This window comes from Leptidea sinapis, chromosome 35 (genome assembly GCF_905404315.1).
Source record: "Leptidea sinapis chromosome 35, ilLepSina1.1, whole genome shotgun sequence".
Taxonomy (NCBI): Eukaryota; Metazoa; Arthropoda; class Insecta; order Lepidoptera; family Pieridae; genus Leptidea; species Leptidea sinapis.
Window position 1 is genome coordinate 6754451 of NC_066299.1, and position 26884 is coordinate 6781334.

Sequence of the window (26884 nt, forward strand, 5' to 3'; positions counted from 1 at the left end):
TTTCTGGCCACGCATGTCTGTCCGCTTGGTTTGTTGTTCTAGACTGGACTAGCGGGGACAGCTCAAAGTCACGCGTGGCGAGTGTAGGTACCTGCTTATTATCTTTGACTTGGCACCGACTTCAAAGCCATCAATATGTGGCACATACAAATAATAGTTTTTATTAAATTATTAAAGGTAAAGGTTTGCATAAGAGGTGTATTTTATTAAATTTTTAGTTATTTGATATTTTTCAGTTTTTGAAGTCGGTTTGTTAAACGTAGTTTTTTTTTATTTTTTAGTTTTTAGTTTTTAGTGTCTGTTAATAATAATAATATATCATCAACTTTAATAAAAAAGTCCTAAAAAAGCCATACACAAAAAAAAATATATCATCCAGGTAGACAAAAATTTTCATAAAATGAAAACTACTGGACCAAACTATATAAATTTTTTATGGGTCCAAATGGCATCTATTCCGCATCGAGCTAAAGATTTTACGTAAATACGGTTCATAAATCTCTGAGTAATTGGTGTACATAAAATAAATACCGATCGAATTGAGAACCTCCTCCTTTTAGAAGTCGGTTAAAAACTAAGAGCTTATATTAAACTTAATTAAAAATAATAAAAAAAACAGCAAAACAGGACCATGACAAAGTTTATTAAAGTTATTAAGACCATTATCACTGCTTAATATACTGTGAGAGATCACCAGCTAAATAGTTTTTAGTTGGTACGGAGCCAAAGAATCTGTGTATCAAGTCATGAGCAATCTCCATAGCTTCGTCTAAGAAAATTTTTCCGAATTCCTTCCAAATACCTTGTGAATTTGAATTGAAGTAGTTAACCACCAGATCACCTGTAGACAGAGCGTTCTCGATTTAACAGATATAGATATATAACAGATGTAGAGGTGTACTTAAGAGTGAACTTAGATGAAGGATTGGTCTCCACTGCGTTCCAACTAGATACGTAGTAACAGTACAAAATACGATAGCTAATACTACGCCCAAGTAGGCGCAATCGAGACAGTCTTGAACAATGTGTGACGTTGACGTGCCACATGTTCTGTTAAATTTTGCTAATAATTGAAATTAAAATGCCGGGTTAAGAACTTTGTAAAAATAATATTACAACAAATAATAAAGACACTGGGATCACATCTCACCAGTAATTATTTTTTATTATATTCATTTCAATGTAAAATCACACGAAGCGTATGTTACAAAACTCGAAAGATGCCATTGAGTGTCAACATGCCACGCACACAAGCACCTAATATTTGTGGTTTAAGACATTTATTGTTCCATAAAGGAATTGCCGAATTTGCCGTAATAAAAAAGCTATTCGTTCTTAAGTAGTGCGGTATCTAGTTGGAGCGTACCGGAGACCAAATCTTAATCTAAAATAAATACATAATATAAGAAAATGTGCAATAAGAACATTGTTTTAACACAGGTTTTATCATTACGTCACGTAGTCCTAACATCTTAATAATGATAGATATTAAATCTCTAGTTCGTTGCCCCGCCGGAACTAATATAGACGAAATATTTTAAGCACTGAGCGGACTGAGTATACCATTTTACCATGAGATAATTCAAATTCAAAGTTATTTTTAATAAGGACTTTTAATAAGGGACGAGAGGAGTAGGACGTTCAGTTGATGGTAATTGATACCCATTACAACGTAGTGCCGCTCAGGATTCTTGAAAAACACAAAAATTTCTGAGCGTAAATACAATTGCGCTCGTCACCTTGAGACATAAGATGTTAAGTCTTCTTTACCCAGTAATTTCACTAGCTACGGCGCTAGCTACTGCTTCACGGCAGAAATATTCGCCGTGGGAACCACACCCATAAACAAGCCGGCATCCTGTGCAAAGGAGCCTCCCACTGGTAAAGTTTACTGAGAGGCCCAATTAAACGATCATTTAACTAAATACTCACTAGATTCCACATCTCCGATATATATCTTGTCAATAGCGAGCTTGCTACCTCCGAGCAAATTGTAACTGTATTTTGCCAAGTCCTTCTTGCATTCGATGTAAACTTCTCCATCCTCACGCCTTACAGTATCGAAACGGTAGTCGAATTTGACCAGCAGTTTCTCTGAAAAAAAAAATGTAAAGTGTTAATACGTAACGTAAATATTTATATAGTAAATTGGAATGGCTAGGTCAGCGGAGCCAGTTAAATTTTGAAACAAGGTTCGCATTCAATGTCCTGTCAGTCCCACTCCATCATTCCGCCTCTTTTAGAGGAAGTTTTAGGTACAGTGCCACCAAGTGCTGGAATGATATACCACCACCGTTTCGCAATCTGAAGACTGTTGGAACTTTCCAGAAAAAAGTTAAAAATCTCGTCCTTATGTCTATTTGCATTATTAAGTATTTGCTCACAAATTATGTGCATAAGTCCTACATTATAAGATATATCTTATTAATAATACATAATGGGATCGAAGTTTTAGTTTGTTTCTGCAAATATTTCTAAAATTGCTATTATTTTAATATTTATGTATGTATGTATATTTATGTAATATTCTGAACAAGTAGAAGCTAATTTCAAATTATCATCTTTAATAATAATATTATGGAACCTTTAATAAAACTAAATTTATTTTTTAACAATAGTAGTTTCTCAATGGGTCACCTGGGGGCTGCTGAAAATCAGCGCTGTGTTGGTATTATTCCAATGCGGCATGACGCTGAGTCAGTTCCTTTTGATAACAATGACTGCTACACAGTACTTTTAAATTAAGATAATCACTATAATATTATGCATACATTTGTTTCATTTTTTTTATCATTTGTGTATTTTTATGCTATAAGTTTTTAATTAATATTTTTTTACCTCTAAGTCTTTTTTAGTTGTATTATTCTGTGTGGTTTGTGTTTGTTATTAATAAAGTTTTCATTCATTCATTCATTCATAACTGTGTTTTTACACTACTTTTTACTAATAATTACATTTTTATTATTATTGTAGCTAAACCGACGTTTCGTGACCTTTTCAGGGAGACTGCGGTTGACAGTAATCAAGATAGTATTTAGGATAGTATGACAATAATAAACTGAGTATACTACCGTAATAGACGAACCCTGTGTGAAAGAGAGATTACTATCCTTACATAAAAACCTAGGTGTGAGAAAGAAACGGAATAAATGAAGACCATGAAGCCATTTTGAAACAAATTAGTCTCCTGTCAAATTAGACTGCGTTTTAATTTTAGTGTTTTTATCGTTATTGTTCTGTGTTTTAACGGATATTAATTCATAAATATTATGTTGTCGTGTTCTGACAGTTATAGATTGGGTTGTGTTATATAGCAACAATCCAACTAAAGAAACATTTCACAGGTAAATACTGGTTCTTCAATACTACATTCGGGGTGTTTATTTTCATAGAAAATATGTACGAAACTACTCAATATTACATTTTATATACGCAGTAAACACTCTTCTTTCTTAAGATTATAATCATTTAAGAATATATTATGTGTTAGATAGTAAAATATTGTATTCGAGAATCTGACGCCGTTTATCAATAATATCCAGACGACCGAGCCTTGCTCGGAATTTTAAGAATGTACAAAACTTGAACAAAAAAAATGAATAGGACATCTGGATTCGAACCCATGTCTTCTGCTTCCCGGATCACCCAATGTCGCATCTGAGCTATTATAGTCTTGTAAATATAGTGACGAAATTTACATTTGTATTCTAATGTTATTGTAGCAGTTTCTCATTAAAACACGGATTAAACTACATTTTTCAAATTGAAAGCACCCCCGAAACTCCCTGTATACTAAGTTTCTTTAAAATCGTTGGAGCCGTTTCCGAGATTCAGATAATTTAAATATAAGGTCGTTTAACGACCAATTCTGGTATATTTGTCTAGATAGAGATATAAGATTTGTCATTGGGATTGACCAAAATCAAAATACTACATACTTCACTAATTCACTGACACATCTGTAAAACTAGCATGAACATTTTAAATTTAGTCGCACCGTAATGAGGAGAGTGTTTGTAGATAGATAGATTACGCTTGTATAGTTTATGATAACGATACAACTATGACGATTGTCATTATGAATTTTGGCGCCATTTGTTGCCTTGGAGGTGGTATTTGCTGTAGACACTGTAAATAGTTTTTGGCAAAATTTACTGACAGCGAAAAAAGTAGATATTCTCTTTTGAACTATAATAATAGGTGGGTAGGCTTGTAAGAATTCTGAAAATCGTTTAGTACATTGAGAAATATCAAAATATAATAAGAAAATTTCATGATTGTATTTTTTACAAGGACTTAGACATTTTCATCGAATTCGAAAAAGAATTACACAGTCTTGTAATACCAGTTACGATGAAGAAAATTAACCGCTATTTTTTCATTCGGCTCATAGATTATCACTGTTAAAAATAAATAATTCCACTTAATTAGGTCATAATGTATTCTCTGAAAAAAAATGTTATTCAAAGTCTTTCACTGTGTTTGCTTTCATTAATTCGATTGTTCTACTCACCGGCCTTAAGTTTTGCATTTCCATTACCACGTACAGATGAACCACCAAATATTTCCTTCAGCGATGGACTGCCGCCGGTTATTTCGTACTTAGCCTTAACGGACACGTCGCATACTACAGTCAATGTAACGTGACCCTTTTTCATATCTAACCTGATATACATTTATTTAAAATTAATGATTTTATAGTTTACAAAAGAATTTTGTATGCATATAAAAATATTATTTATAATAATTACAATTAATGAAATAATAGTTCAACTACAAAACATAAAACTAAGAAGCTTTATGTTTAAGGCGAAGAGTAGGCAGAAAACACGGTGTTTTTAGACAAGTTTGGTGGTGAAAGTATAGCATTTCGAGCTATGAACACTATTTAATCCTGTTACACATATCCTTAGGTCTTATTTGTAGGTTGCTAATGCTTGCTGTTGGTTATAGTTAACACTGCCGAGCCTTTTTGAACCACCACTTTTCTTTGAAGTTAAACAAGTTTTTTGGCATGGCGTCACGCATTTTTTTGGTACTTCTCTTAGAAAAGTTAATCTTATAGCTTGTACTTTTTTGTGTAGGTTCATTTATTCAGATTAGTAGTGAATAACGAGGATTGTAAGCATATAAACTGTTTTCCACCCAAGAATTTTGAAAATATTTGCTTTGTTACGTAGATTCAGTAGTATTCAGGAGTAGTCATAGTCGCTGGCAGTTAGTGTCGCCTTAAAGTGAAAACTTCTTTAGCGGCGGTGAGTTCTATTCTTCGGATGGGTATAAAATGTTAAACTCGCGTCAGGACCGTGATATGATTTAAAATTCGTAAGACTTTTAAATTTTTTAATTTAATTTAAATCGCCAATTGCGTGTTAGATAGCACAATAAATTAATATTGTACTTAACCACATAAATGCTCGTACTTTTATACTGATAAATAAAGCAATTCGTGCGAAATTATTCCCTAACCATTCCAAAATTTTAAAAATGCACAACGCTAATATTCAGGTTTTCACTTTTTCAAGCACACCCGGAATACAACCCGTTATTTTTATGTGCCTTTATATGTGGTAACATTTAAGTTTATGCATACTTAATCGTAAATTAGTAACCTCAACAAATGTTATTTTGAATTTATATGTAAAATTAATTAAGATTTAAACGGAAATCGACAAAAACTCTGTGCAATTTGCGGATAATGTTTTTTATTTAAATGCAACATTAAAACATGACTTGCTAGTGACTTAGTTATTGTTCATGCAAACGTCTTGTAATAATTTTATAATTTATACAGATATTTTATTATTTGTTCATCGACTGTAATTTGAAAAGGATATTTAAAGATGTGCAGAACGAATAAATAATATTCATTTAATTGTTTTTTTTTAACACAATATTATCATAAACAGTTTTATTTTACTCAAATAATAATATTCTTACTGTTTTTATCACATTCTATATTTCATGCTAACGATGCTCTGCAGTTTAACCTGTTATTAAAATCTTGATAATTCAATGATCATCTTTTTTTCTATGGAAATGAATAACAAAACAAATGGGGGAAGCAAATGAAGTGACATTGCAAGTCACCCATAATTTTCTTTTGCAAACACCATTGGAATTCCACGAGCATTACCAACATAAGCAGCAACTGGGATCAGGTCAGACAGCCTATCAGATGACCGCAAAATTAGCAATAGGTTGAAATCTGGAAACTAAGCATTTCGATACTAGGCGACATGAAAATATTTTCAGTTGTTTTTGCACAAACATCAGTCTTCCGGAGGGTAAAATTGAACTTGGTTTATTTTAAGCCCTTCCGTATTCTTCCCAAAAGAGGACTCTACAAGGCCCTGGTTTTCTAAGTTTAAAAAGTAGAACAATACTAAAGTAGTAAACCCAAGCACTAGCAGCTATTTCGGTCAACGGATCAGCCTAGCTATCTAACGTGGAAATGCTGCCAGTATTCTTGGTACGCTTCCACGTAATGATAGTTTTAATTTTATGTAGTCATAGTATTGTAAATATAGTTATAAGATTTGTTTTGTTTGAATAAATAACCGAATACATGTATACTAATTTACTTACAGAACATCATTAACAACACAATTCTTCAGACCTTTAACAGTAACATCGGATACTTTTAGGTCCATTATATTCAGTAAATTTATATTCAGACTATCGACGTGTAGTGGATCAATCGCTGGTATGTCATATTCTGGTATCCCAGTCTTACCGATAGATACGATCACTCCTTGAATCACTTTGCTTAGACAAGCTTTATCATTGACATCGCACTTGTGAAGTGTATCAACTGGAACAAATTATTTATCAATATCATCAGTATATTAAAAAAAAATTAATAACTAAGCATAGATTTACAGATTACTATGTACCACGAACACTTTAATGAGGAAATGTGTCAAGACAGGCACGACGTTTAGCAACATAATAATATAGTGCTGCTCAGGATTCAGGGAAAGCCTATAATCCTGAGGGGCATCATAGATTCTCTCGTCATTTTGACGTATAAGATGCTAAGCTATCCCAGTAATTTCACTTACTACAGCGCTTCTTCTGCCGCTAAGGAAAAGAAAAAGGTGCCCATCTTTATCTGCCGTTTAGCAGTATTTTGACAGAAATTATTGTATTTAGATGTGAAGGGCCCGTAGTTAGTGAAATTACTGGTAATCTAGATGGTATTCTGTGAAGAGGAGTCTACCACTAGTACTTATTCGAGTAAGCCGAATAACATAGTTGTCGACTTTAAAGGAATAAACTACAAAGGCACATTAGACGCAACTTCAGGCAACACAGTGTGATCAGTGTTGTGCCAAAGGTTGTTTTTAAACCAGCACATCTACCTAATGTTTATATCAGAGGTGGTAAATAAATTGTGGGAATGAGATGCAAACTATTTAAAGAATGCTGAAATGTTGATAAGAAATTGATAAAATATTTTTTTAGGAATTGTTTCTTTTTGTTTTCAGATTGTCCCAGCATGTTGTCAAAAATGGCCGGAAAAAATTTACTACGAAACAAGTCATTCAAGATTTACAGGATATTTTAAGTGAAAATACTCCTATTTTTGCCTAGTCTATTGCTAATCTTTGCATAATCTATATTTGCAGGTTGCATTGCGTTGAAGGTTCATTATGATCCAGAAATAAAATTATAGTCAAGAGCCAATATAAGTCCTGGAACTTGGAAGAGATCATCCTCTCCAACCCCTAAGAAATTCAAGGCGAGTGATTGTGCTGGAAATATCATAGAAAAATGTATTCCAAGTGTATTAATTCTAGACAATATTTTATTTAACGGAGAGGTGGTAAGACCAGTGGAATCTGCTGTATTTCTTGGCATTACTCTTGATTCCAAATTGCATTGCATTGCGGGGCCCCCATATTGAAGGATTGGTGAATAGGCTTAGTTCTGCAGCATATGCGGTTAAGAAAATTAGACGGTTAACTGACATAGATACCGCGCGACTAGTATACTTTAGCTATTTTCATAGTATTATGTCCTATGGTATATTGTTATGGGGCACTGCAGCCGATATTGCGGCAGATTTATAACCTAGGTCCTAAAGAATCATTAAGAGAAATTTGACTGTTGCTTCTCAATACATTTTTGATAATGTTCTGTATGTTCATAAGCACATTGAGGAATTTTCTAGAAACTGTGACATTCATAATGTTAACACGAGAAACAAACATAAACTTGTTATGCCTACTACTCGGTTGGGTCGAGTTAGTAAGTGTTTTGTTGGGCGATGTATATGCTTCTGCAATATGATCCCAGAAAATTTACAAAAAAATGAGTTACGAAATTTAAAAGAATTGTTAAAAAACGTTTGTGTGGGAAAGGTTACTATAGCATAAACGATTTTATTAATGACACCACGGATTGGGAATAAAGCAAACACCCTCAGGCTCTTTAATTATAAATGTTTATTGTACGGTATCACATTGTAATCCATATTTATATATTTAAAAAAAAAGCCCGCTGAGTTTCTTGCGCCCATTCTTCTCAGGTCTCAGACCTATTATATAGTACATAACTATAGTCTCTTTTGAATGGGTGATAGTTTTTGACGTTCAATAACTGATTATGAATCCTATTTTGAATAAAAATTTATATGCTACAGTTTCCACTGTAAAGGTACAAAGATTAATTGAAAACTCGAAAACTATTCGTTATTGAAAATCAGGCCAAGTAACTTGTCGCTGAGAACCATATTGTTTTACCTCTGGAGATCTTATATATTAATGGTCCAATCTTGATGCGTGTACGCCCGATTGTCCGCCTTTTCCGTAAAAAAAGCCAAGAATATGATGATTTGGACACGGCTGTGTGCTTTACGTGAATACTTTATTATAAAAACACTTATAATTCCTTAATATACACAATACCTTTCCATATCAGACATAACTAGAAAAATGTATAAACTAGTAAACAAAATCTAGTAAGTACCTTTCTCCGGGGCAAATAATTTATAAATCAATGAGATTCATTTATCTTACGACCCTTCAAATATTCTTGAAAGGCAAAAGCTAACAAGCGGTTCGATTTATATGAATATTGATGAATAATTCAACATTTCGTAAGCGGATCGGTCTACCCTAATTAGTATAAAACCAATTAACAAGTTTCTGTATACATTTCACTTAACTCTATTTACAACCCTTACGTAGTCTGTGTGCTGAATACTAAGCAGGGTACCACATATCACTTAGGGCTGGGCCTTACGTGAAAATTATGCACTTTTTAGCACTTCTTTGCAACCAAACTCAGATCTGTGTTGGAGAATATAATTAAAACGTAGATTAGGGATTGGTCTCCGCTTTGTTCCAACTAGTACCTAAGAACAACATCTCTTTTATTACGGCAACTAGTAGGAGGCTCCTTTGCACAGGAAGCCGGCTAGATTATGGGTACTACAACGGTGCCTATTTCTGCCGTGAAGCAGTAATGTGTAAGCATTACTGTGTTTCGGTCTGAAGAGCGCCGTAGCTAGTGAAATTACTGGGCAAATGAGGCTTAACATCTTATGTCTCAAGGTGATGAGCGCAATTGTAGTGCCCCTCAGAATTTTTGGGTTTTTTGAGAATCCTGAGCGGCACTGCATTGTAATGGGCATGGCGTATCAATTACCATCAGCTTAACGTCCTGCTCGTCTCGTCCCTTAATATCATAAAAAAAAAATGCTTGCGTGGCATCTTGACACTCAATGGCATCTTTCAAATTTTGTAACATACATACATGTGATCCCAGTGTCTTTCTTCTTTCTTGTAGAACTATTTTATAAAGTTTTGCTACGCACTTTAGTTATTGAATCAAGAGTAACAGAATTAAGTTTAAGAACGTGTGCCACGTCAACGTTATAAATTGTTCGAGATTAGCTCGAGTACGCCCACTAGGCGTAGTATTCGTTGCCGCATTTTGCAACTACGCCTGTGGTATCTAGTTGGAGCGTAGACGAAGCCTTAATCTAAGAATTAAAGCTTAAAAACCTTTGAATTTCCGCGTCACCAGTCTATGTACTTACTGTTGAATAATTTTTTCCATATCGTAACGTGTTCAAAATCTTATTAAATTATTTTTATTCAAAATAGGATATGAAGTCACTTATTGAATGGCAAAAACTACCACCTATTCGGAAATTTATGCCTCAGACCTGAGAAGACCCGGCGCAAGAAACTCGGTGGGCTTTTTTTGTCACAAAGTGTTGATATAATCAAGTTTATCATATAAATAGCTGGACGACGATATTTTTTTTTCACTAACGAGTTTCATATTAGATAAATGAAACTCGACATTTGAAATATTCTTCTTAGGTAAATTGTATTATATATTTTTTTTGTGGTTAAGGTGGACAACAAGCGTACGGGTCACCTAATTTTATGTGATCACCGCCGCCCACACTTTCTTGCAACACCAGAGGAATAAAAGGAACGTCCTGGAAACACTGCACATGCTCAAACCATAGCTTGGATCGTCACCCATCCACATGGTGGGGATGATATCCTAATTTGTGAACGAATTAAAAAAATGTACTCTGGAGGGAATCAATGGAGGTGCGTTCATATTTTTACGAAAACACCTAAGCAAACATTTATTTGTAATTCATAGAACAATATATATTTATATTATTATTATTTAATAAGTACAAAAAAGGGCTTAATGGTTTATAATTTGAGGCTATAGTTTAGGTACCTAAACTGAACTGCATCGGGATCGCATCGCTTATAAAAACTTGATGGTAGGCCCTCCGATCGAAAAGTCGTAAGACAGTCGTTGAAGTTATAGATGAAAGTTGATTTTTCTGAGAGGTAAACTTTTAAAAGTAAATAATTGTAATATTTCTGAAATGTTAAACTTTTGTGTAACTACGATAGCACAATAAATGAATATTGTATTTAACCACATAAATGCTAGTACTTTTATACTGATAAATAAAGCAATTTATGCTTAATTATTCCACAACCAAAATATTAGAAAGTTCACAACGTTGATGTTTAAGTTTTCACTTCTGCCGGATGTAATCCTATATAAAATTTTTAAGAAAAAATTGTGATGTTCAGTTCACAACAAATTATGAAGTCTCTTACCAAAAGCTGATTCTCCGATTCTCAAACCAAGTACAAATAACAAGCATTTTGTCAAAACCAACATCTTCGTGTACAATATTCTCAACACAATTACAGTTGAAATCTGAATTCCAACACTTATATATAGCAATGTACTGCTGGATATACAAATTATATGAAAAACCATAAAACCTGTTCATAATTACGTCAATAACCCTGACCGTGAATCCGCAAAAATAATTGCAGCCAAGTTGTGTATGATATTATTTTTTATTAATATTATGTCTTAGCGCATTGACAAAAATATATAATATTATATTATATAGTATCTTAGTTTTTTTTTCACCTTCAAAATAATAATATAAACTTGATCAATCTATCAATCGTAAAAAGGCAGTGGCTTTTTTTATAAGAGTTAGGTTGGCTTGCATCAACTAACTTTAACAATAACAAACATGTTAAAGTGCCGGTTAAGCAAAGAATGTGTTGCACCATTTGCCAATTTTCAGATGACGTCATAACTTTAACTGTTAACCGTAACCGTCTAATCTTCGCCGGTTAAAGCTATTGATACTGATAAATAGCTAAATAGCGACCCGTCAAAAGTACTCAAAAAGTTCCGCACTCTATGTTAATGTCAGCGTTTCTGTTAAAGTTAAATTCGAAAGTGGTAACTGGCACCAATACTATTTTTACCAATAATATTATATTTTGTAGTGATTATTTTTACTACATTATCTCTTAGCATTTCATTTATTATTTTAAATGTGTATTGTAAGGTCTTTTAGTAGGCTTTACGTTGGTTAAATTATATGTAGCAGTAATTATTGATTGTGTTAGGTTTATAATAATGTGAAGTGAAACCACAAAAATATTTGCATGTCTGTCAAGACGAAATATGTACCTGCTCTTAAATTTGTAACATCTTTACTTGTGAATGTTTCTGGCAAATAAATAACTTTGACTTAGACTTAAACCTTAACTATACTGGCTAATATGAGGCAACCCAGCCTAAGTGAGCTAGGAGGAGTGATGCTAAGGGGCATTCTTCATTTATTCATCAGCGGCAGTAGTATCGCAAAAACGAGTACGACTGACAAGTCACTGTCACTGTCACTGTCACTGTAACTGTAACTGTAACTGTCACTGTCACTGTCACTGTCACTGCCACTGTGACTGTCGCAGAACAAAATTTCCTCACGATTATTTTGATAAAAACCCAAAATTAATTACTTTATTGTAATTTACATTTGTAATATACACTCTTATTCTATAACAAACTTATGGGTTAATCAAAAATCATCGTTAAGAATTGTACTTTTGAACAGTTGCACTGACAGTGACAATGTTAATGACGTGTTGTACTTGTCTTTGAATTTGAGCTTTCGGGTCTCACAAATCGATCCTCTGATTAATTAAGCATAATTTAAACCCGATTGCATTATTGTGTGCATGTGACCTTGATACTTACGAGAGTATATTATTGTAATAACACCCGTACGAAACTCCTCAAACAGGAAACAATTGTAGTAGTGCAGATAGGCTATATAGTAATATACCTGAATGAAATGCATTTTATTTGTTTCACAATACTTTGAATGCAAGTGTTTTTTTTTATGAAAATAAAGAACGAGACGAGTAGGACGTTTAGCTGATGGTAATTGAAACGCCTTGCCCATTACAATTCAATGCCGCTCAGGATTACTTAAAAACCCCAACAATTCTGAGCGCCACTACAATTGCGCTCGTCACCTTGAGACATAAGATGTTAAGACTAAATTGCCCAGTAATTTCACTAGCTACGGCACCCTTCAGACCGAAACACAATATTGCTTTCACATTACTGCTTCACGGCAGAAATAGGCGCCGTTATGGTACCCATAATCTAGCCGGCGACCTGTGCAAAAGAGCCTCCTACTGGTAACTGCTTTTTGAATTAATCATTTTAGTGACTCGAGCATACAGAAAATAGAATATTGTTTCTGTAACCTTGGACTATCCAATGTCAGATAATTATTTTAACCTAGTCACCTTTGATTTGCATAAAAGTTTATGAGGTTCGATGCTGCGTACATACTTGATATATCTAATATTAATTGATGCTTTTTGCATTAGTTTTATAGCAATAAAGCATATAATTATAGTAGTTACAAAGTAACACTTATTAATCACGATATAAGGTGAAGTAAAGGATAAAGATGTTCATTACTTAGTGGCCCACGTGCAAATACTGTTAAATTGCTTGTTCTCTCGTTTCACGTTTTTTTTCCTCCTTTTCATAAAGTTAAAAAAAATACTGGAGTAAATGTTTTACTAAAATGGTCATTTAAAAGTTGCTCTTAGGTACTGGTCACTTTAGCCAACTTCTATACATCTAGAAGATGGGGATGATATTTTTATTTCGTAGTATGATATCGTGTTATATCTGTTATATGAATTGATATCGCGTTAAATAAATTGTCCACATTAAGATAAAAGAATGTAAAAGCTGTGGAATCAGCTTCGTTGTACTGTGTTTCCAGGACAATACGACATGGGTACCTAAAAAAAATCACGTACCTTTATTTAAAGGGCTGGCTACGCTCTTGTGATTCTCTGGTAATCTGGTAATGGTAGGAGAATGTAGGCGGCGGTGATCACTTAACATCAGGTGACCCGAACGCTCGTTTGTCCTCTTTTTCATAAAAAAAAGATTATGAATTCCTTTTTTCTTTCTCATTTCCAAGAAATTACTTACTTACTTACTTAAGTTCCTGTATCCCCTATTTGGGGCAAAGGGCATCCACAGTGCATCTCCATCGTGATCAGTCCTGAGCATCTCCCTTGATTTCACTCCAGGTCTTTCCGATGTCTTTCGCCTCTTCAATGACAGTCCGCCTCCCGGGTTGCCCTGGACGACTAGGTTTGTGTTTTCCTTGAGGGTTCCAGTCTAGGGCTTGCCTCGATATATGGTTGGGATCCCTCCGGACTGTGTGGCCTGTCCAGCTCCATTTCCGATTGGTACTTCATGACAGCGTTGCCAAAGTTAATCGTTGGAAATTTTGTCGGGCCAGTGAATGCCGAGGATATTTCGAAGGCATCGGTTAACGAAATCTGAAGTTGATCAGAGATGGGCTGGGTGACCTTCCACGTCTTACACCCATTTCAAGAAAATGCTACTGAATAATTCAATAATGATAGCACTTTACTTTAAACCGCAATGGTCAGCAACGCATCTCTTGATCTCTGTCATTGCGAATGTCCATAGGCGACTGGTTTCTTGCTTTCCAATTACTTTAACTTTATTTCCCAATATTACAATAATTAATAATAGTATTACAATTTACAAATGTTTCTAAATTAAATTATTAATTATTTACATACAATACAGGCAGCAAAGACAGCTAAACTAGTATGAACCGTGTTTCAGCTGTCAGTGACTTCTCGGTATCAGACATAATTACCTACATAGTGAGATTAAAATTAAAATAAAATAAAACTATACTTCTAAGAATGTGTGTGTGTGTGTGTGTGTGTGAGTTTTCATTTTTTTTTTTCTAAAGGGAAAAATACTTTTACGTATCATAACATCAAGATCGTATTGATCTCGTATGTCGGGCTCGGTTTGAAGGCCAAAACTGACTAAAAAACCGCCTCTTCTTCTATCTCCTTAGCCCCCATGGAATCGCCGCAAGGCATTTCTTCACGGGGGGAAGCTAATCTAGCTTTTGCTATTGCCAACTAGAAACTATAAATTTACTGCAGTGGCTTTTCTTGCCCTCTCTAGCCTACGCAAGTCTTTTAGTATTTCTGCTGCGTATGCACTAGTTGCATTCCATGCTACTTCAGAAGTAAGCATAACGCTGATAAGGTTATCAGGTGTAATGCTTGTACCAACTGTCTTCTCCCATTTGTCCCGAGCGGTTATGTATCGATGGCATTTAAAAAATACATGATTCGCATCTTCGATTGCGTCTGTGCAGTTTGGGCAATCTGGGGAGTCCTCGTGTTTAAATCTGTGGAGGTACTGTCTGTAAAATCCGTGGCCAGAGATCATCTGGTTCAGGTAGTAGTTAACCTCCCCATGCTTGCGGTTAACCCATGGCGCAATTTCGGGTATCAGGTGGTAGGTACAACGTCCCTTACTTAAAGTACTCCAGCGTTCTTGCCATCGTTGCAAACTCCTCTGTTTTTGTTTGCTTTTGAGTTCAGCTGGCAACATTGAGGTTTCCGTCTTCCTGTGATGAAACATCGCTCTACGTTCTTCAGCCAGTATGTCTGGGGGTAGGGTTCCAGCTATGACAAATGCAGGTTCGCCCGAGACTGTACGGAAAGCGCTCGCTACGCGGAGAGTACTCAGTCTGTAAACTGGTGTGACTTTGCGTTGTACCTCTTGCTTTGCTTGTGCTTCTGACCAGGTGGCTACTCCGTACATCAGTATTGACGTAACTACCGATGCAAGAACTCTTCTTATTTTTTGTTTTGGACCACCTACATTTGGCATGAGCCTGGCTAGCTTTAGTACTACGGCAGACGCATTGTCTGCATAATACTCGGCCTGCTACTTAAAATTTAAGCGTGCTTCTATTATCAACCCGAGGTATCGTATGAAAGGTTGAGAGGAGATCTCGTAGTTTCCTACTATTAACGATACTATTTCTATTCTTTTTCTACTGTTGAAGAGGACGGCTTCAGTTTTGTGTGACCAGTGTTGTGTTGGTGTCTTCTGCACTGACACAACAATATACTGTCAGCTCCTTTTAGCAGGGAATCACTCTCACACTGTTATTTTTATTTATTTATTTTTAATTTTTTATAATATTTGTTACGTTATTTAATTTAGTATTTTAATATTTTAATTAATATTGAAAATTATTGTGTTTTTGTGTGAGTGTTTTTTTATTGCTAATAAAGTGTTTCTATTCTATTCTATAATTAAAAATTGACTATTGAAATTTTAAATAGTACAATTTTTTTGTTCCTTTAATTATTATACATTTCCTACTACCTATTACCGTATATTTTTTTACTTTAAAAAAAACTGGCAACTAAAATTAATCAATTATTAACTCTTTAAATAATCTTCATTGTTACATTAAGTATTCTTTTACCGAAAACATTAAATATCTCACATAAGTTAAGATCAGCAGCTGTTTATCACTGATATTCTCAAAGAGTTTCTTGTGATTCAAGATATTAATAAAAATTATAATCATCAAGTTAACTCACAGAGCACAATCTTTATTTTTCTGTGAGTTAAATATAAGGTATTTTCATATTTTTTTTGCAAGAATGATTTTATATTAGAAACTTTACTAAACATTTTTTATCAGGCGTTAAAAACTAAAATAACTAATAATTTTATAACAAGCTATTTTGTGTTCATATTATACTCGTATCAATGTTTATGAAATTAAGATTTGTCATTTAATCATTCTCGTTCAACTCTCAGGTTGTAGCTCTATCTACAGGATCTACTTTACAGTTGATAATCTGCTCAATCCCAATAATTGCATACTAGGAAATTGATTTGAGATGTCACTCTTTCAAATCTAAACAATTTGTTATTTTAAAATGATAGTCACTTTTAGGATTAATTATACAAATTAAATTTGTAACTAAAATTTGTGAACGATGCAGGACTCGAACACGCGACCTCTCGTTTCGTGTTCCATCCGAGCGCTCTTTCCAACCGTTGGAGAATTTTTACGGTCTTGTATAGGTAGTAACGTAATCCCGTTGCTGTAGAAATATCGACCAGAGCGAGGTGTATCACGAGGTGTTTGCAGATAACTATACGCATGAAAATTCGAGCAGCTTTACACTGCACGTGTCAAATGTTTGGGCTGATATTGGAGTGCACCAGATCAGAGCTTAGAGCGATACTCCATATCTGGTCGGACCTGTACTTTAACTGACTACCTGATCCCGGAAATGATAATCGCTCGAGTTTTTAAGACCAATCATTCTGATGGCAAATCATAAAGAGGAGTGTTGCCGAAGAGATGTGATATAATAAATGGTTCTTTATTTGTACGATTGTGCCTAACGAGCAAACTTAAGTCTTCTGAGAATATTTTACCCCATTCCCCGAATTTCAAGAGAATATTTGATACAAGATATAAGTTTATTCCTGCACAGGTCGACTCATTTCAGGGAGTGATTTCCATGGCCTGTGTATACGGTATCTCCAGTACATCCAATCCGTCTGCATAGCAAAGCATGTTGGAGGCATCCAATATAACAAAAGGAAGAGTATAGGCCATAGCACACAGCCTTGGGGAACTCGTACGTTCAAGTAAAATACATCTACAACGACCTGTATACTACGCCTAGTGAGAAAGCTGGTGATCCATTTGCATAAACTCGAAAAGCCCTAAGGATGGAAATTTTCAAAGAAGAAGAAGATCGCCAGCAAATATATGTATGTATATACCAAGAGCTGTGGTTAGACATGTTTGCCATGATTTTTATAGGAGTTAATAGCAATTGGTCTGTAATTAGCCGTTTGTTGTGATCCTCGTACTTCTATATTATGTCCGGGACAACGCCTTTTGAGTTTAAGTTCCACAATAAACCCATTTGTATCGGTGTCAACTGAGGGTCACCAACTCTGAGCATGATTTGTGTACTTGTGTGATTTACTTAATGCACCTAATTAAGGGTTAATTATCTTATGTACAAATTAAATTTCATATTCAAATATGCAATACTTATTGTATGTGTAAGTATCGACTTTAGGTACCTTGGAGGAATTGGCTTCAGTATGAGTGACAGTATAACAGTATGAGAGAACATTTATTAAATTTGACTAACTTCTACTGCCAAAGCTTTTTTCTTCAATGAAATTATTCTCATGGAAAGCCTAAGCCAGTTTTTTGTATGACTCCTGGATTTAGGGTACCCCATACTGACCTAGTTACAAAAAGTCGACTGTATAGTTTCGAATGGGTGTACCGTAGATTTTGAAATTCATTATGTGATTTAAGATCCTATGTTGACTAAAAATATTTGTATTTATGTAACAATTACCGTTGAATGAACACAAATTGCTGATTATTATTATAAATAGCTTAGTCATTGAACCTTAAGTTAAGGCGCCAAGGATTAATTTTCATTAATATACATTTAAATAGTAATTGTAACTACATAATAGACATTAACATTTGCGAACTAGGTATTTGAAGTGTAATTTTTATTTCGAAATGGATATCTAGTGATATTACATACCAATAATAACATTATATAAATCATGGTGTTCCAGCTAACTGGAACTGATGAAATGCAATGAATGATAGATTGATACTGGACAAGTACAAGTTGAACTCGTATACCAAGGGCTCCATACTGATGATATAACTAAAAAAAAACTTCCAAATCTCCTGTGGATGCCTCGTATTGAGGCAAAACACGTGTCGAATCGATTAAAGACAAATCGTAGCGGAATATTATAGAAAAAAACATACCGACGAATTGAGAACCTCCTCCTTTTTTGAAGTCGGTTAAAAAGTTTTTATGCAATACAATGTAGGTACACTTTGCTATAGACCTTATAATTCTAGCTAAATGGTCTTTAATATTAATGGGGTTTATACCTGTTATGGGCTAGAATATTATGGCTATCAAATTTTCATGGTAATTTTAACCTGATACCTCTACGCGCTTCTGAAATAAGGGTGTTGACAGACGGAGAGACGAACAATAAAGTGAAGGGTCGATATTAAGAGTTTATTGTTGAAATATGAAAATCAATAAATTTCTAAAAAAAACGCACTATCGTACAAGATATATATAACTATGTAATATTTACTAAATACTTTTGCACATTTTTTTACTTTTCCAGTTTGTAAACGGTTTCAATAAGGCATCAATGCCGTTCCAAGTTTAACGAATTAAGTAAGGTAAGTATATAAATGCATTGACTTTACTCAATGACTTGCGTATTACTTAACTAACTAGTTATGCGTGTTGAAAGATCGAATAGGGGAAAGTGGGGCAATTGCAATCACCCACGAAGGAAAGAGAAAAATTAAGGAAATTGGATAAATTCATTCGACTTATCGACATTTGAGTGACATTCCTAGAACAGGATTTGTCCACTTTGTTACTCTTTTCTTGTATGAAATGTAGGATCATACCCATTTATAACGGCACATTATGTTTAATAACATTTTCTTGAAAGGTTTGATGTAAATTAGAAATTAGAATAGCGACATTCTTTTCAGCAGACTTGAGAGACAGGAGGAAGTTGTGGATTCAACAATATTTTTTTATAATTGCTACTTCATATCACCGTCCTTAAAAGATCTATTTGAATGTTTTTTTTTTCATATTAATGTGAATTGTAAAAAACCTGAGTTCTCATAGTGGAATCTGATATATAGCATAGTGAGAGAACTACAAAAGTTTTTTTTATATAAACATGCATGAAAACAAACAATTGTTAACATATAGTATCATTTATTAAGCAGTTCTGTATTGCACGATCAAATCGTTCGAGCTGATACTGTGCTGCACCAGACCAGAGATAAGAGTTATACTCCAAATGTGTGCAGACCTGCCTGTGAAGAGCTCTAGAATGTGGGTCGACATGAAGCATTGGATTGCTCCATTTGTGATCTTCAGTTTCTTTGAAGTCATTTGATGACTGCGGAATTAACAATGTCATGATTTAGCTTATATTTATTGAAAAGTGGTGGAAGACTGGCATTTAATTGATTATTCTTCAAATAAAAACTTGCTTCGAGGCTATAACAAAGAGTCGTTCTATAATTTTAAAATTGCAAGTATCGACAAATACGATTTTAAATTACGATGTAGACTACTGCAACAATATTACAATTATTGTATTACTAACTTCTCGACTGCAGCGTACCGGTTTAATCAATTGCGTACCGGTAGTCAAATTTAGGTATGTTACTTACTATAAATCAGATGTATGAGATTTTATGTTCTCGTGCAGCATCGTGATTTTGTTGAAACAAAATTATTTTTTTAATGAATTAAGTACCTTTCTATATATGGATAGCTACTCGGCTGTAAATGTCCGCGCGTCAATAATAGTTATTTGTTCAACAAGTGAGCAAAGTTATTTTTTGCTGCGAGAGTTGACTTTAAATCACGAATTGGCGAAGTAGTGTAGAATTGAATGACGAGCGCAGCGAGTGATTCTAATATAGACTACTAAGGTAGTGAGTGATTGAAAGGCACGAGACAAAAAAAATTTGCTCTCGTGTGAAACATACAACTTTTAAGAGAAACAATTAAGATAGTAAATTTTTGTGACAATGAGATAATACGCTAGGCTAAAATGAGTTTCGGAACGCACTAACGCACGAACGTAATTCCCGGATGTATGGTCACGTGGGGTTCGAAATTTAAATCACTCTTCCTCACGCTCGCAGCAAAAAGCGTTTTTGCTTCGAGTTTTCACGTAGCAATAGCGCCCTTTTCGTGCTGAGAGGTGAAATTTATATATTTTGACAATCCTGCATATTTTTTGCGACAAGACTTCGTCATAGAACTCTGTAGAAATGACGAACTCTACTACTATTTGTATTTAATACACAGTTGCTTATATTAATAATCGTTGTAACTGTCGAAACCAAATCCCTTTGATAATTGGCTCTTGTGGTTTGTAATTGGACACAGCAGTAACCCAAATTTCAGCAACCCAAAGCCTTAACCTGGGTACTATTCATGACCGCAAAGTGATATCACAGCGTCTAATACTATTTTAGATATTGTTCCTTTCATTTGCTAATATCCATATATTATATATATCGATGTGGGTATTGGTTTGATTCTTAAACATATTTTATGTTATAATTTTAAAAATGTGAAACTGAGTAGCTTTCTTACTTTCACACTTTAAATATTTCGCACACACATTTTTAGGGGTCCAATTTGGAAATAAGGTACTGACACGAGAGTGGGTAAGAGATAGGAAAATAATAGACAGCTTAAAGGAACGAGCCTTTATTTGTGTTCACTTTTTTGAACTTGCACTTCGCTGGTCTGCCGCTGTTCCTCTTGCGGTGCCTTCAGCAGATCACACCGCACCGAACACTGGTTCTCTTCTATCTTCTCCTCACTGGATCGCTTTCCAATACTTTTCACTACTTCTTCTCGTCCATCTTTAACTTTATACTGTCAAGTCTGAAACTTCTAAATCACTAGAAAATTTACATTATTTACATTTATACAGGCCAGCATGGGGCGAATCACATCCGTCTCAAAAGATTTCACTTCGTGATGACCACGACAGCTCTGTCAATAGTGTAACGACGAAGAAGAAAAAGTTGTATTCCATATCTATGTGTGGATAGGATGTGGTCTAGAATGGGCAAAGTATTCTATATCTCTCATTTCCTTGGATTTTTCAATATATATGTATAATACTTAGTTGAAATCTTATAGTTAATGGCATTGAAAGAATTCCGAGTAGTAGAAAACCTATCTGTTTTAATTTTTACAGTTGCTTAAAAACAAATGCAATTAATATTATTGAAGTTATACTTCTTTAGGCGCGTTATTAAAATATGATGAGAGTGAAATTTTAAGATGTGCGCGCATAACTGTAACACAAAAGTAACAGGGTGAAGTTGGTTCCTAAAATTTTCTGAAGTTTGCGACATTCATTATTTCTTTTTGGTTTCTTCGTCGATGATTAGGATAGGCAAAAGATTCAAGCCCGTACAGCTGTATTAATTATTTAAGAATTAATTGTCAAAGTCGTCGTTGCAAGATTTTCACAATATTGTTCTTTCTACAAACGTAGAACAGCAAAAGGAATAAATAATTTTTGCTTTGTTAGGCTAAAGAAGTATAACTTCTTGCGTACATACATAAGTACACACACGCTTTTATTATTTATAATTAGTATAATAGTAATATTACAGTAAATTTATTAACTAACAACTATTAAGTTTCTTCAACCTGTCCCACCTATAAATATAGAACATTCTTGAATCCGGAGAGCGAGTTTAGTGAAGTGTGCTCTATTACGAAAGACATAAGCACTTTTCCTATTTCTGAGAAGCAACTGTGAAATCTTGCTGACGTGAATAACCCTCTGTCCTCTTGTCACCCGCGCCCTTGGCCTCTAAAAACATCTTTTTAATTAATAGCTTTAAGACGACACGACACAGAGTTAACTTTATTGTGTTGTTTTCATTAGAAATTATTATGAATTACGGTTATACCACAAAATAAACGCTTCTCATTTTGTTTTCTTTTATACAATCACTTTAATTTTTATCTGGTATTAATTATAAATCGTAAGGGGCTTCAAAAATTAACTTTTAATACTGAACTAAATTATTTGTTATGTTTTTCAAGTGATAACCCTCACTTCTGGGATTAATACACAAATAAAATTTGAAAACAATATTTTATGAACGATGCGACCCACGACCTCTCTCGTTCCGTGCGAGTGCTCTTCCAACTGAGCTAACCGTTCGAGTGACGTATGATATTAATCCCAGAAGTGTAAACCTTCACTTTAAAAATATAACAAATTGCTTAGATTTGCAAGAGCGACATCTCAGGTCAATTTTCCAACATGCAAATATTGGAGTTGAGCAGGTTATCAACTGTAAAGTAGATCCTGTAGGTGAAGCCACAACTTGATAGTTGAACAAAGCATACAAAAGTTTATCACAATACGTCACTGAACGGTTAGGTCAGTTGGAAGAGCACGGAACGCGAGAGATTGTGGGTATGAGTCCCGCATCGTTCATAAAATTTTGTTTTAAAATTTTATTTGTGTAATAAATCCGCATCGGACTCGAACGCGAAAAACTAAACCGGTCATAAAATCTTGTATGCTTTGTTCAACTCTCAGACTGTGGCTTCATCTACAGGATCTACTCTACAGTTACAGCGGGTTCGATTCCCGCATTGTTCATAAAATTTTGTTTTCAAATTTTGTTTATGTAATAAAGTTAATCAATAGTTACAACGTAACAAGCTTCTATTTAACTTTCCGTGTTATTAAATCCGTTTTTCACTTGTAAACATGACATAGCTACTTCTCTCAAGGTTGTCATTTAACAAGGGAAATATTCAATCAACCATCAACATCATAGACAATTCTAACGACGTGCTTAAACGCTTAAAAAGAGAGAAAATGGCATTTTAGCATAATAAATTCCTATCACTTTAAAAGATTAGAAAATTTAAAAGAAATTCTTTATTCATTTTGAAATAAAATTAATCTATTTTACCTATTATACCAATAAAGTATCTTCAGTGAAAGAACCGTCAATATCTGTCCTGGTATATTTTTTTATGTAAATAAGGGACGGGAGTAAGACGTTCATCTGATGGTTATTGATACGCCCTGTCCATTACAATGCAGTGCCACTCAGGATTCTTGAAACACCCAAAATTTCTGAGCGGCACTACAATTGCGCTCGTTGCCTTGAAACATAAGATGTTAAGTCTCATTTACCCAGTAATTTAACTAGCTACGGCGCCCTTTAGACCGAGACACAATAATGCTTACACATGACTGCTTCACGGCAGATACAGGCGCTGTTGTGGTACCCATAATCTAGCCGGTATCCTTCCGGTATCCTGTAAACAGCAGCCTCCCACTGGTAAACTGGAAGCGAAAGCGGAACCTGAACAAAATTGGTCTGAATTTGTTACAAGCGATAAAATTATTTTGATACAAACAGACAATTTTATTACATTCATAAATATTCAGACATTTTATTATGTAGTTCTTAAAAAAGACCACAACATACATATTAATATCATTCAACAGTCATTACCATGTCATTACCAGCATAATAATGTATTTAGTTGTGTTTCTTGCTCCTTGGAAAATAATGACAACGAAAATGAATCATTAACAATATCATCTTCCTATCATTCTATTCAAATGTTATTTCACGTGACAATGGCATAGGCAAATGGTTTGGTCATGGGCGGAAGACTGCAAAGAAATGAAAGAGAAAAAGCGTGTAAGAAGAGTGAAAAAGAAAGGAGATATTTCGCTGGCTTCTAGCCGTTGAAAATGTAAGAAAATTAGTGATGGATAGAAACGTTTTCTTCCCTTTGGGTTAAAGTTGATGTAATCTTGGGTTCTGTCAGCTCAATAAAACCCCATAGTTGTCCAGACCAGGGCGTGCATATCATATATAATATAGCACTACTGTTAAAGTTGATTTATTTTAATTTGGTTCCGTTATTTTAAAACCGAACTTCTATAGAAAAATAAAAATAAAATTTTTCATTACGCTAGATACTGGTACGGTGAGCAATCTTTGCAAATTCCAAACCTCAACTACGACTAGTTAGATCCACAGTGCCTACCTTGCTAGAAAACCAATGCACGCCCGTGGTACAGACGCCAGATACAGAATAGACTGGTGTCCCAAGATCTGACACGTACCTCTGTCAGGGGATTAGTTTTGGATACAAAGCGTAATGCTGCCAGCTTCATGGGCAGCTGCCGACTACGATATGAGTCAACCACTCATAATCAGGTAACCCTTTTTGTTAAAGAGGAGGACAAACGAGCTTATGGATCACCTGATGTTAATAGACTATTGCCGCCTAATTCTCTTGCAATACCAGAGCGTTGTCGGCCCTTTAGATAGATAAGTGTACCGCTGTTTCTGAAGGTACTTACCTATTTCAAAAGCGCATAACGCAGGCGTACTATCAAGACTCTTTGAAAGATGAACACCGGATTGGATACCATCTTTGGATGTGGTGCATATCCACAGTGCGGTTTTCTAAGAACTTTCTGCCGCGTACAACCAAACTAAGAAATGTGTTTCCAGGCAAGGTTTTACCAGGATGTTGCGACATAGAGTGGATGAATCTCCTGTGATTCCTATCATGCTCTGGAGAGCGAGATTATTTTTAATTCCGGGGAACCGTACGCTCGTTTGACTTCATTCAAAAACTAAATACATATATATAATTATTTATATATATGTATTAAGTTATATGTCTTATAACCCTAAAAGAAATACCGAAAACATGTGAAATACAAAATATATTTATTTAACTCAGTCTATATTCATTAGAATTACGAATTTATGTCACGTAGAAGTCGTTTTAGTGCCAGTTTCAACAAAACACACAACCTCAAGTTAATAGACAACTTTATGGTTATCTCGTAAGTAAACAAACAATAAAAGAAAATATGAAACATTGGCTTTGTTTCGCAACTTTGTCATTAACCTTCAACAAGAGCAAAGTTCTTATTTGAAGTAAGCCTAGTTTTTTTTAATGCCTTTTTTATATATAAACAAATTAGTTTAATATAAACTGTAGGTGACATATTTAACACAAATGTGCTTTTATATTTTGAAAATAGATAGCTGTATGAATGTAAACAACTAAAAATCGGTAAATTTTTAAAAATTTCAGAAATCTATGTAAATACTTGTTTTGGGTAACAAATCTATAGACTACTACTATTGTACAGAAAACTCATTGCGTTTTAGTTAACTACTAATAAAGTATTAATTGCATTTGATAAAAATTATAAAATTAGTAAAAATAATTTTACATTTCAATTTGGAGTGTATCATTCTTCATGAAGTGGCGCGTAACATATTGCCACCCTTTTAAGTAAAAATATTTATAATTTAAGTAGCTTACGAAGTATTATTTTAAAGATACGATATGCGAGTTGATGCATTATCATCATCTCTCTAGTCGAAAACCATCCACTGCTGGATAAAGGTCTCCCGAAAGATCTCAGAGTACATCTTTTCGGGCGACCTACTGCCCCAACGGCCATCTGTTCTTCGATCTGTGCTTTGCCCACTATCACTTCAGTTTCACAATAATCCTAGCTATGTTACGTTGTAAATCAAATACTACATATAACATAGTAGTAGCATTAACATGCATTATAAACATACATACAAAGGCACCTTTACACAGGATGTCGGCTAGGTACCACAACGTGCCTATTTCTGCCTTGAAGCAGTAATGTGTTAGCATTGCAGTATTTGTTCTAAAGGGCGCAGTAGCTAGTGAAATTACTGGACAAATGCGACTTAACATATTATGTCTCAAGGTGACGAGCGCAGTTGTAGTGCGTATTTTTGGGTTTTCAAGAATCCTGAGCAGCACTGCATTGTAATGGGCAGGGCGTAACAATTAGCATCAGCTGAACTTCCTTCTCGTCTCGTTCCTTATTGTCATAACAAAAAGGTGAAATACTTCAGAGAGACATTTCCTTATATTAATTGAATTTGTCGTTTTTATAGAATTGGGAGTAAAAATAGCAAAACCACATTATGGAAATCGTAATCACCCCACCCATTCTTGCTTGCAGTACCAGGGGAATCACAGAAGCGTTGCCAGCCCTTGAGGTGGTTAGTTTAGAGTCACGAGATTTGAAGGTTCATATATCATTTCGTCCCGGAAACACTTCATAAGGTAGTTGATTCACACAGTTTATACCACGTACTACGAGGTATAAAGTTTCTTGCGGCCAATGAGCCATTCATTGCCCATCGTTAATTATATCAGATTTTTTTTTTATATGAGAGGGGGCAAATGGGCAAGAGGCTCACGGGATGGGGAGAGGGACCTCCGTAACTCCGGACCCGCCCATCGACATCCGCAACAACAGGTGTGTCAAGAAATGCGTTGGCGGCCTTTAAGGTGGGAGTATGTTTTTTTCTGGAAGGTCCCTAAGTCGTATCTGTTTAGCTTTTAGCTTAGTTTAGTTTTTATTCCACGTTACTTTTAGTTTCCTACCATAAAAAAGTTTTGCTTTATTTTATATGTAAATATTTATCGTGACGTCACCAAATGGCCCAACAGAAGACCAGCGT

The 26884-nt window shown here is 34.6% G+C and overlaps 2 protein-coding genes across 4 annotated transcripts in view; one reads left to right on the forward strand and one right to left on the reverse strand.

The window, feature by feature from the left end:
• LOC126975257 (cuticle protein 16.5-like) overlaps positions 1–26884 on the forward strand; it is a 351637-nt gene that overhangs the window by 111514 nt on the left and 213239 nt on the right. The window lies entirely within an intron of this gene.
• On the reverse strand, positions 623–11212 carry LOC126975249 (uncharacterized). The gene is made up of 5 exons (XM_050823054.1): positions 11112–11212; positions 6589–6814; positions 4514–4665; positions 1933–2094; positions 623–841 (listed from the first exon to the last, which is right to left on the reverse strand). Exons 1-5 carry the CDS (start codon positions 11173–11175, stop codon positions 666–668), a joined length of 780 nt encoding a protein of 259 aa, XP_050679011.1. The 5' UTR covers positions 11176–11212; the 3' UTR covers positions 623–665.

Coding starts and splice junctions, on each gene's coding strand:
- LOC126975249 (XM_050823054.1), bottom strand. CDS start 11,175: ATGTTGGTTTTGACAAAATGCTTGTTATTTGTACTTGGTTTGAGAATC. Junction 4,666..6,588: donor TGTGTTGTTAATGATGTTCT/GTAAGTAAATTA, acceptor AATGTATATCAG/GTTAGATATGAAAAAGGGTC. Junction 2,095..4,513: donor AAATGCAAAACTTAAGGCCG/GTGAGTAGAACA, acceptor TTTTTTTTTCAG/AGAAACTGCTGGTCAAATTC.